Raw genomic sequence first — 13050 nt, 5'->3', positions numbered from 1 at the left:
GCAGTCAGTCAAGCACAGTCCACGGGCAAAAGTAGTGGGGCTGCTCAGGAGAAAGATGGCCGCCACCAGCGAGGAACGGAGTGTTATGGAGGCTTCTCAAACGAATCCCAGGCAAAATCAGCCCGTCGATCCTCTCAAGATGCTTTATCCGATGGTTAACGAAGAGGAAACGCCGCTGCCAAGGTCCTGGAGTCCTAAGGACAAGTACAATTACATCGGCCTCTCCCAAAACAATCTTCGTGTTCACTACAAAGGTACGTTTGATCACTCTCGATCTTTTGCAGTGATTTCTTTTCCTCCTAGAAAATTATTGAGTAAGATTTTTTAAGTTTCTGTAATCGAAGGATCGAGGAACAATCTTGACGAATAAGATTTGATTGTTGCTCGATACGGACGAATCGTTGACGGAGCTATAATATCGATTGAAAATGGCAGGGCTCCGTTTCGCGTGTGTCAGCGACCTAAACAAAGGAATCAGCTGATCGTTCATAGTCTCTATTCGACTTTCCCTCAGTAGTTCATATTTTTAATTTCGCTTCAAGATTTTTCACAAATATTTTTCGTCACTTAAAATTTTTTTGAAATATGTAGCGCACTTAGAGTGATTTTTTATGAAATTCGTGGAAAAAATGAATCTGCGTAGGGAAGGCGCAATGACAATGACAGCTGCGATGTTTGAACAGTTACTTTTCTCTCTCTGTCACTCTCACTACCTCCCTTCCATCTCTTATTCTTCGTTGTCGACTTATTTCGGAATATGCATATTTCTCACTAAAATATTTACATTACGTAGTTTTTTAAATTCAATAAATTAACATAACTTATACACTCTTAAGTATAACATGCTGGTATTCTTATACGCTGATTTTCCAAAACACTTATCTAAATTAAATACTAGAAAATTTTATGTTTCATATCTGTCGATATATAATATTAAAAATGTTGTAAAAAATTTTTTTAATACACATACAATGTATTAAGATATATTATTTGTTATACAAATTTTTTAGTTATTTTTACAGAATTAAATAATTACCTTACTCTAATATGTGATGTAAAAATGAGATAATACTTTTATTTTAATAAAATTGATTATGCTTTATAATTCTAATTATTATTATTTTTATCCCTCTGATAAAATGATATAAAATATTAAAATACATTAAAACACGAATTTGTTGATATTTCTTTGTAGCATGTTGCAGAATATTCATTCTTCAATACACATTTTAAGGAATACTTTCAATTATATGTATTATTAATTAAGAATTTATCTAACGAACCTATTGAATTATTTTATATTTTTAATAAGATTAAAATAAGTTGTACAGTTTTCCATTACATAGCACAACTTATGGTACTGTTTAATTATTTCTCATGTTTTCAATTTCTTTTATAGATAGAAGATATATACAGTAAATTTATTACATTCTGCTTTTCTTAATTATTTATTATAATTTCTTCTTCATTACTTGATTGTTATTCCACAATTTTTTTTATTTTCAATATGTAGAACAGACATTGTTTAAAGCTACAGGGAGAAATGCAAATGTATTCAAAGAAACTAAAATTTAATAATAATTCTTTACTGTTAATTGTATAAAAAGAAAAAAGAAGTAAAAACAATTTCAATTAATAAAATAATATTCTGTATCATTAATTGTAACTAAAACGTATAACCTCTAATACAATTATTACTCATATAATTATTTACTAATTTCTGTTAATTGAACAAAAAGAATAATATTTTTATGTATATTTTATAATAAATTTTAAAATATTCAATTTTGTATAAATTGAATTAAAAATATTTAATTTTGTATAAAATAAATTAACAAATATTTAATTTTGTATTGAATAAATATTATTCATTGTGATAAAAATTGATAAAATCAATTTATAGCAAGAGAATATATGTGGATTTATAATATAAAAGAAACAGTTAGTATTCTTTACAATAATAGGTATAAACATATTAAACAATTTTTTATTGAAGTAATGTAGATTTTAAATTTTATATTGTGTACACAAAATGTTTTGTAGGTGTGATATTATTAGATGTTTTTAAAAAAAACCATTTTAGAAGAAAATTGCACTTACTGTTCAACACTTATTAAATAACATTGGATAATATTTTTTCTTTTATTATTTTGGTCTACTGATATCAAATGATAATTTTCTAAATTGTATCTGTTGCTCTAATGCCCATTAAGCATAAATAATTTGAAAGAAATTGCTCGTGATAAAATACTTTTAATATTTTATATGAAATGATTTTTAGTATTGAATTTCACATTCTATAATGAAAAACATGTTACATTAAAAAATTATAATCGAGAATCCACTTTTTTTTTACATTTTTCATGTAAATACTACTTCTAAGATTTGTAGGTTACTATCAGTTAAACTGAAATGTCTTTGTAGTTCATTTGATAGTCCCAGTACATCATATTTAATTATTTAAACTTTCCTTAAACAGAAATTCGTAAACAATATTGTTTTTACACTGATAATATTACTTATATATAATATTATTTATCACCTTAATAATATTAAAAATTATTTAATATCTATTTATTTATTGTACAGTTCTAATACATTATGCCACAAGGAAAAATTAATCCTTACTCATTAATTATACAACTTTTAATATTTTTTTAATGAATATACTAAAGAAATAAACAGATCATTACATCAATTTGTAAAACAAATATTTTTTATTATAATTATGAAGGTAACATCTATCAGTTTATGGTGTTATTTTTAAAAAATGTTTTTGTAAACAATCTGAATAATTTATTATATACAAAACTTAACAATACAGCATGTAATAATCAGCAATATGTTTCATCTTTTTAAACTCTATAGATATTTACAATTAAAGGAATATACTATTGTGAACCTAAACAATTAATAGATTTTTATTTACTATTGTCAGAAAAAGCAATATTTAAGTAAATCTTTTATATCTATATTTATTTATATGATTAATAAGCCATTATATTTGTAGAATCTTACAGTTATCAAGTTGTAATGGACTATATTTGCCAACATTTAGTAAAATCAGAATTTTATGTTTAATTAAAGGTAAAGTCAGTTATTTTAAAATACTAGATGCTTAAACTAATTACATTGGGATAGCATCCAAGGTTAACTATTATAGTGTAATAAGTGGTTGCATGTATATTTAAACTTTTTTTCTCTAAATTTTCAATACAATAAATTCTTTTCAATAAGAGTATATTGAGTAGAAAAATAATAAGATTTAAAAATATATATTTATAAGTAAATAATTGGTCTGTCGGTTTAAAATTGTGCTAAAAAGTTTTAAAATAATGATGGGTATTTTACTTTGTACTATTTTTTATTAATAAATATTTATAAAGTTTTGTATAATAATTAATATTGATAATATTTTAATAAATAAGTGTAAATGTATATATTATTTTTCATATTCAAAATAAGTATTGTAAGAAATATAATCCAAACGACTTTTAATTTGAGTCCTCTTCAATATACTTATTCATAATAAAAAGTCCAATTTTAATACTTGCAGAAATGATACTGGTTTCTGTTTTCAACAGAACTTTGAATGTTTTAACATTTACATCTTTTATCTTCTCCTTCTTTCCTATAGATTCTCAGCGATTGTCACTGTTGTGTCTGTGGTAATTTATATATTGGTTTAACACATAATACTACATTTGTTTCAGGTTACGGAAAGACTCACAAAGATGCAGCAAGCGTACGTACAATACACTCTATACCAGCTGCTTGCGGTCTCTATTACTTTGAAGTGAAGATAGTCAGTAAAGGCAGAGATGGGTACATGGGAATTGGTCTGTCGGCTCATGGAGTTAACGTGAATAGGCTGCCAGGCTGGGATAAGCTCTCCTATGGATATCATGGTGATGACGGACACAGTTTCTGCTCTTCAGGAACAGGACAACCGTATGGGCCAACATTTACCACAGGCGATGTAATCGGCTGTGGTGTAAATCTTGTTGATAATAATGCCTTTTACACAAAGAATGGACATCATCTTGGTATTGCCTTTACTGATCTTCCGGTATGTAAGAAGTTAATCATTGTCTTAAAAAATTTGATAATTTTAGAATCAAGCATTTCAAACTTTGTAGGTTTAAATCAGAATATTATATAAATTTCAAAGTGCATGTTGATAATGATTATATTAAAGTGATTTGATTGTTATGTAATCTTTGAGTTGATTCTTATAGTTATTAGAACTTATTTTTAACAAATACTATACATTGTATTCAGATAATTGTTGCTCATTTCACAAATTATATGTTATTATTCAATTAGGATAGTTCTAATGATAACAGTGTTAGTTTTTCTTTTATTTAGAATTTTGATTAGAATTATTTATTAAAATAAATATTTGTTATTTTTAAATAAACCATAGGTAGAATTTAACTCAAACAAAACTTTCTAGTAATGGAGGTTCCTGCTAACCCTTTTATAATACTTTTAAAGAATAGAATATTCTATGATAATACTACTACTTCTTTACAGCCAAATTTGTACCCAACTGTTGGTCTTCAAACACCAGGAGAAGTGGTCGACGCAAATTTCGGTCAGGAACCGTTTGTCTTTGACATTGATGACATGCTTAATGAACTTCGTGTCAGAACAAGATTGCAGATCATAAATTATCCAACACCAGATCATGGACAGGGTCAGTGGCAAGCAGTTCTTCATAAGTAAGTTTAATTTCATTATATATATGTTTGTACATATACATTATACATTACATATTATACATTCAAAAATTTCTATTTATTTTTTACAGAATGGTCTCTACATATTTGGTTCATCATGGTTATTGTGCCACTGCCGAGGCATTTGCCAACAGTACCGGTCAGGTATTCGAGGAAGATTTTAACTCCATAAAAAATAGACAAAGTAAGTTATTTAAAATTCATTTTTAATATTCTTTTCAATAATCAATATAACTAGCTATATGAAATAGTATGCATTTTTATTTAAATAGGTCAACAATATGTTTAGTAAATAGGTAAGTTTGTTATTTTGTACTTAATACACCTACATCTACTTAAAATAATTAGAGGATTATATATTCAAATAAGGTAACCAATATCTTAAAAATGACTTATATTATACGAATTAAACATTCACCCAACAGTCTATTTTTCCTTTTTGATATTTAATGCATTCTATAAAATCTGATATTTAGTTTATTTTGCATACATATCGTTTCCTATTTATTTGAAACAGTGCAGAATATATAAACAATTAAGTAAAATATTTTTTAGTTAATTAAAATAACTAAAATGTCAAAATTAAAATGTCAATTTATATAAGATTTTTAAATGTATCTTGTTTGCAATTCGTTCACTTTCATATAAAATAAGCAACAAAGACTTATAAATTTGTTAATTTATATTTGAAAGCTATTTTTATAGTATATAAAGTATCTAAAGTAGTGACACAACATTTTATTTATGTGTGAAAGCTAATTTGTCAACAAATTTTTTCTATTTGTCATGGATTTAGAAATTTTTTTTTAGTTTCGTCATATAATTGTGTTCATTGTAATATTCCAAAGTATTTTTCTGCGCACCTTGTAATTATATAAAATTTATGTACAGATACTCACATTTGTCTGTTCAATTATATTAATATGTAGGTAACAAAAGTTATCTAGTATTCGACGTATTATGGTAGATGGAGCTATGGAGTCATCTTTCAGTACACACTGTTAAGAATACATTTAGAAATGAAACAGCGTTATTTGCCATATTTGTTTCAGGAATTCTAAAGTTGGTACTAGCAGGCAGAATGGGTGAGGCCATAGAGTTAACCAGTCGACTGTATCCAGGTCTCCTTGAGCGAGACCCAAATCTCCTTTTCGCCCTGAAGTGTCGACAGTTCGTTGAAATGGTGAACGGTAGCGATTCTGAGGTTTGTCAGAATTCCAATATTAATCAAACTAGTGTTATACAGTCCACAAAGGCTTACACCAAGTCCTCAGCGAACGGTAACGTTGAGGAGATGAATATTAGCAATACTATCAACGGTTCCACCGAGCAACAGTTTGTAAACGGACAAATTGAAGACGATGTAGACATGGAGGAGAATATTGTAAATGGCGTAAGAAATAATAATGGCTATCAAAATGGTGATTTAAACACAAATGGATATAAGTGTCGGAATGGAGAGGATGTCGATATGGGTGAGAAGTTATTTTGTTACTTCTAAATCGGTTAACTCTTTCGATACGGAGAACAACTTTAGTTAACACGTTCATAAATCATTTATATTAACTCAACCACTGGGATCACTTCGCAGTCCGATAATTCGTGGCGAAAGGGTTAATATGCATATATAATTTTAGAAACTATTTTTTCATGAGAGTTAGAAACAGCTTTTACTCTTACTATTTTCTTATTTTTAATAGAATTTTTCTATAGGATAATAATTTGTATTAAATTATCCTACATAAGAAATTCTATTGTGCTTAAGAACTTATAAAAATAAATAAAATGTTAAATTGTACCAAAATTTATTTAAATCAAAACAATTAAAAAGAACTGGAAACTTTATTTACTTTTTTAAAAATGATTATTAATGTAGGGACAACTAATCAAGACTTTTGCCTTATGTATTGGGTACAGACACTAAATAATTAAATTATTATTTTTGTTGTTTATATTATGTATCAATCTTTTTATAAATATAATTCTTTGTATAAATGAAGCATTTCTCGAAAAGAGTTTATCAAAGTTTATCAATATGTTTTTACACATTTTTCTTATAAAATGAAAGAAAATGTTAAATAATGATTTCTAAATACTTAATATGATAAATAAATTCAAGTATTTGTACACTTCTATACTTTGAATTTATTTGAAGTATATTTTAGAATTTCTCTTTAAAAAAAATTCAATTTGTTTTCAGAGATCGACAATACTAATCAAATTCAGCAGCAACAGAATGGCAGTTGCAATCCAGAAAACACATCAAACAAGGGTAACAAGAAACAGCTTTGTGGTGGTGACAAGCAAGCGATTGAAAAAATGTTAGAATTTGGCAGACAGCTCTATTCCCAGTCGATACATCTGCGACAACAACATGGTAAAAATGAAAGCAATAAGAAAATGCTCCAAGATGCGTTCAGTCTTCTTGCTTATGCGAATCCATGGAATTCACCGGTTGGATGGCAACTTGATCCTCAACAGAGAGAAACTGTTTGCGCAAGACTCAATTCTGCCATACTTGGTAAGAGAATCTCATTTTTTTTTTATATTTATTCTTTATAAAGTTTGGGCACTTAAAATAGTACAAATACCTCTGTTATGTTTAACCCTTCTGGTACTTCATAAGATTATTGTAATAATTCAAAATTAAATTTAATCTTAATATAAATAGATTCAATGTAATCCCTTAAGCCTTTTAGATGCAATCTTGTAAATGCACATGTACATAGGTACGTTTAAAAACAATTTGTTTTAAACAATTTAAATGTGATTGATAATCTTAAAATGATTTTTTCGTATATAAATTTTTGTTTAATTACATATTTGAATGTAAAAATGTGGTAGAGAATTCTTCTGTAATTTATTATAATATCTTTTATGTGTCCTATGATTGGTCAAAATATTTTCCATCATTATTTATTATTTTTTGCCATCTTTCAAACAAAAGGTAGATACAGTAATTTAAAACATTCTTAACTTTAGAGGCAATGAAGTCATTGACAAATTTTTGGATTTCTTTATGTTTTGAAATTATAATCCAGAAAATTTGTATTAGATGAAGTGAAACAATTTCCCATCACAGCTTCATGAGGGTTTCTTGTGTTGACAATGTAAGGCATCTGGCCTGGTATTGTCATACAGAATAATTACCTTGTTCCGTTTCATTGCAAAGTGTGGTCGTTTTGTAATCAGTTCTTTATCCAACTGTTGAATTTGGCAACTGTATACAACTGCAATAACAGTCTGACCTGATTGTAGAAGTTTATAGTAAATTTTATCAAATACCAAGGAGACATATATCATTAATATAAATTATCTTTGATTTTTATTGATACTTGGTAAATTAGTAGTGTGAAATTTTGGTATATCAATAAGTTGTAATCAAAATCATATATGAGGCGCGCGCGCGTGTTTGTGTTTGTGTAGATATATGTTGATATAGATATATCAGACGAATTTCAAACACTCTGATCTATAAGATGAAGAAAATTTTTTTTATATTATCTATGTTTAGAAACACTATTTAGTAATGCTTCGTTTAAAGATCAAGTTTATGCTTATATTTCTTGAACTCGAAGGACCGACAGCCACAGCATGAATTTAAAAACTGGTTTGTCAAATTTCAAAGCGACATCGCGCTCTTATCGATTCGGCAGCTACTAATGCAAACTAATGAGTTTTCAATTTCTATTTCTAGTGTTTTTACAATAACAAATGAAAGTTGAAAAATATTTTAAAAAGTCGATGCTTGACATGTTATCTTCCGTTATTTTGTTTATCGTTATTTTTAACGATTTTGCACTTGCTATAAAAGATAACTTTATAAATTAAAAATAATTTTTAATTATTTATTTCTGACCAACAGAATGAGTATTATGTAACCATGGAACAATACAAATGAAAAACTGCCTATGTTCTTACGTATAACTTTTTAAATATCAATGTTTTTGCTATATAAAAATTTGTACATCTTGAACAAAGGTGCGTGTGTGTGCGCGCGCGCTTACGCTTAAACAAAGTTATCAATTGTATACTTTGTAGTTTCTTTAAAAAAAATTACAATCATTATGTTTTCAAAAAATATGAATATCCCTTGATGTGATTTCAGAATCGAGTAACTTGCCACGACGACCGCCGCTGGAAGTCGCTGCGTCGCACGCGAGGGAACTGGTGCGACTGATGTCTCGCGCTGGTCTTGGGGCATGCGGCTTTGCGGTTGTAGACAATATCATCCAATATTGACGGTGCCTACCCCTGCTGCCACGTCTGCTTCTTCTGCCGGCTCGAGTGTGGTTAGTAACTCTCTTAACGCGTATATTACGCATCGATTACAAGAAGCTGGGGATAGTTGATACGTTCTTCTACGATCAACAGTGAAATATCAATGCGAGCATCAAAGTGAATGCGTATGCGGTCGCTGTTAAGCCATTAAGGAGGATTGTTACAAGAAGCGTCGAAATTTTTAAATTAAGCTATATTTTGTGATAAGAAAATATCATGCATATTTAAGTAAATACATTTATTAATTTTGTTCATTGCCAATAATAAAGTATATCCATTCTTGTAAGAAAAATAAAGCATTTTAATTTTTGTTTACTCATCTGTCTTTCATCTGGAATCTGCTTTTAACAATTTTCTTTGCACATTGTTCATCTTGACCTTACTTTTTATATAAATTTCTAGTTCTCTTCCATTTTGTAATAATTCTGTAAATATTTAGTCTTTTGTAGCATTGGTCAGTGCAACACTTTTAAGATAATCTCTTTACTTACTTAACTTTTTAGAATGTTGTTTTAAATTTTGAGTTTACAATAGAAGTAAATGAGAGATGATTGCGATTTTTTATTATTTTTATAATCGAATTTATAAACGACAATAATAAATTATATTTAGATGATTATTGTGAAATATTAATATGTTAAAAAAGTGGATGAGTTAAAGAGGCTAACTTCAACTTGAATCACAAAATTTGAATCATAAGCTTTAAACTGTTAAAAATTGATATCTCCTGTATATCAATTATCCCTGGACTTTCACAGAAACATTTTGCATCTTTGTACATTTCTACTTATAATGTAGATAATATTCAATTAGTTTTGTCATTTATGACCATTTATATTTTTTAATTATTAATTGTAATTATCAGATATTTATCTTTATATAAGTTTTTCAAATGATACAGGATTACCAAGATAATATAACATCTTTTGTCTTCATTGAATTCATAATTATTACATTTTTATGTTACTAACAAAAACGTTATCTAACTAATTAAACTGCGCTAATTTTTAGTGTTTTATAAACATATACATAGATGTAATGGGTGGATTCAAAATTATGGTGCTGTAATTAGAAGTTAAGCTTAAGTGTTACGAATTTTTTTACGTAATATATATTTTCATGGAGCATAGTTCTACACACTTAGCAATATCAGAAATAAAGTATTTCGTAAAATTATAATTTTTTTCCTTTGTAGAATCCTAAAAATAAGTTTTCACATCCCAAAGAACCCTTTACAGTTACTTTAGAACAATGAAATTTGTAATGAATTATTAATATTCGAAATTTTTGAAATTATAATTTTTTTAATTTTTTTACCATTTTTGCGATATTTGTGAGTATATTGTAGGTAACTTTAGATTTTTGTTCAGATAAAATTATTTTAATTTACAATTATGGATGAAGAACCATGATGTTGATGAAAAGTTGTGTACACAATTAAGAATGGATTATATCATATAGTTTATTGCACCTTTTAACCATTTCATTACTAAAGACAACTTAGACGTACTTTGCAAGGTATTGGACACACGAGAAGAATTATCTTTATACATAAATTATACAGTAATGCTCGCTTAGATTTTAATTAATCGGAAGTGGGCATTGAAATTGTTGCGGAGCATCTATTGATTTTATTCCAGAAATTGTCTCGATGCCCTCGACAAGGAAAGAATCAATCTAATGAAAGTAAGCAAGAAAAAAATAGTGTGCAGATTAGAGGATGATCGATCTCGATCGTTTCAAAGAAACATCGGACACGCTACGATGTGAATTATCCAATTACGAAAATTTAAATTTTATATTTTTTCACTTGATCTTTATGATAATGGTAACAATAGATTGGCGAGGTTTTTCCGAACAAAATGAGTAGCAAACATTTCTCCAATTTATACCGTGTTTGGATTTATTTTGATCAGAGAACCTTGCCAATTTTTCGATACCATTATTATAAAAACGAAGTAAAAAATATAAAAATATAAATTTTGTAATTGGACGATTTATCATAATGCGTGTAGCGCTCTTTGAAGCGTTCGAGTTCGATTATCACTGCCTTGGCACACTATTATTTCTCGTTTACTCTCACTATATCTATTCACTGTCTTTGTTTTAAATGGAAATAATCATATCACTGAAGTTTTTGTATAGATCTTTCCAACGCAATGAATATAAACCAATTGGTAAAATTACCAGGACTTAAGTACAAAGTTATATATTTTTAATGAAAATTTTACAATTATATGAACGCACATAATGCTATACTGAGGGAGAGGAGGTAATTTATGACATTCACAGTTGGAGAAGTGGCCTTGATGAGCCAGTTGATTTTACGTCTACTATATCACCTTAAGGACCTGAACATACCAACCAAGAGTATTGTATGGCTGCCTCTGTAGTGAGTGGTGAATAACATGTTTGATGGTTTGTACCCGTTAGGGTATCGCTGTATATAACATTTGAGTGTCTAGTATTTCACTATATTTATATTTCTTCCATTTAATATACATTATTGCATCCTAATCTTAAGAAAAGAATGCAACTACTTTAGACTTAGTCAATAAAGGTATAAGAGCAATTAATCAAGACTTTTCTTTGATGTATTAAGCGCAAATAATACTAAATTATTGATTTAAGACTTCTATTGTTTTCATAATGATAAAAACATGTCCTGATTATAATATTGCTGTTTGTTTCAGGATGTGGAGACGGAACGTGGAGCAGATAATACTTTTGCAGCAACAACATCGCGACATCGCGTGCCTCTTCAGCTAGAGTCCGCTCTACCGGCAGTTGGCTCTCTGGCTCGATCTCACACATACATCTCAACACAAACGAATACATGTACACGCGCGCGAAACCCACCAAAAAGTACACGATGTTATGGCAACGAGGACAAGAATAAGGATGATGATGATGCTGACGTTAACGATCAAGCTGATGATCGCTATATATGGACACGGTTGAAATCGAATTAAAGAGTTTGGAAACTGAAGCGGTTAGAAAGTAAAGGCGTCCGAGGATCTTGATATAACCGTGGTTATGAGCAGGTACAAAAAGGAAGACGTAAATACATACATTGAAACTAGAGTTTAACGTTAAGATCAAAATCAAGGTTAAACGTTAAAAAGCTAGATGATGTTGAGAAATGACGAATAAAGATTAAGATGAAGAACACAAGATGAGAATGGCAACCGTGAGAGTTAAATTTTAAACGAGAAAAAATTTTCGTTAATGTTACTAATACAAAAATGAAGCTTAAAGGAGCTAATTTTAAAAAAGGAAAACGAGATTGTTGATCCAGATTATGAACTAGGACGTAGGTGGAGAGAGAAAGATGGAAAACAAGGTGGAATGGAAAATGGTGATGGAAGACCAGTTTGAAGATGCAAATAAATTTGAGGATGATGATGATTTTAACACCTGCCAACCAAGACGAACCTTTTCTCGTTTTTTCTTTTTAGCCCTGCAATTCACCATCATATTTGGGGTTGTTCCCTCGTTCCCATTATTGACTGTCATAATGTACCATTATTACCATAACGAAACGTGCTTTTATATTTGCTTTGTTTCAAATATTTTGTGAGCGGACCGATGAATATTTCAGGTAGGTTTTTAACTTGTTTTATCTTATTATCATCATTCAAACATCATTCAAACATCATTCAAACATCATTCAAACATCATTCAAACATCATTCAACCTCTTCTCTATTTCCTATCGTTTAACTTTAGAGACGTTACCTTTGTCCTTTTCTCTATCATTTGATTTCAGAGTCATCGCTTTTGCCCCTTAAATAATTGGAACAATCAGTTTTAATATTTCTTTCTAAATTTATCATTTTTCCTTGCGACGCTGTTTAATATTCGTTAGGCTGACTCCACTTAACACTCTCTTCTTAATGTTTGCCATTTTAATGAAGTTTTAGTTTTATTTAAATGTAACGAGTCCTTTCGTTGCGAGGGATAATCGCGGTGCCGTGTTGAAAAATAAAGGCATCTTTGCAATTTATTTTACTTTAGTCATTTTTCTA

At 28.7% G+C, this 13050-nt stretch overlaps 1 protein-coding gene across 3 annotated transcripts; it reads left to right on the top strand.

The window, feature by feature from the left end:
• Positions 1–11856, top strand: Ranbpm (Ran-binding protein M). Of its 3 annotated transcripts, none has more exons than XR_012991001.1 (8): positions 1–254; positions 3714–4069; positions 4537–4724; positions 4814–4926; positions 5795–6217; positions 6943–7263; positions 8851–9034; positions 11717–11856. XR_012991001.1 is itself a non-coding variant. In XM_076303884.1 (7 exons), the coding sequence occupies exons 1-7, from the start codon at positions 56–58 to the stop codon at positions 8982–8984; spliced, it is 1734 nt and encodes a 577-aa protein (XP_076159999.1). In that variant the 5' UTR covers positions 1–55; the 3' UTR covers positions 8985–9388. The 3 variants fall into 3 exon arrangements, 1 of the variants encoding a protein (XP_076159999.1); XR_012991002.1 differs by lacking the exon at positions 11717–11856 and adding an exon at positions 9117–9388; XM_076303884.1 differs by lacking the exon at positions 11717–11856 and having other exon boundaries at positions 8851–9388.
• Positions 11857–13050: the final 1194 nt, after the last annotated feature.

The sequence above is a fragment of the Ptiloglossa arizonensis genome, chromosome 2 (assembly GCF_051014685.1).
Source record: "Ptiloglossa arizonensis isolate GNS036 chromosome 2, iyPtiAriz1_principal, whole genome shotgun sequence".
Taxonomy (NCBI): Eukaryota; Metazoa; Arthropoda; class Insecta; order Hymenoptera; family Colletidae; genus Ptiloglossa; species Ptiloglossa arizonensis.
The sequence above is the reverse complement of the archived record's forward strand: the minus strand, read 5'-3'. Positions and strand labels throughout refer to the sequence as shown.

Coding starts and splice junctions, on each gene's coding strand:
- Ranbpm (XM_076303884.1), top strand. CDS start 56: ATGGCCGCCACCAGCGAGGAACGGAGTGTTATGGAGGCTTCTCAAACG. Junction 4,070..4,536: donor TTGCCTTTACTGATCTTCCG/GTATGTAAGAAG, acceptor ACTTCTTTACAG/CCAAATTTGTACCCAACTGT. Junction 6,218..6,942: donor TGGAGAGGATGTCGATATGG/GTGAGAAGTTAT, acceptor ATTTGTTTTCAG/AGATCGACAATACTAATCAA.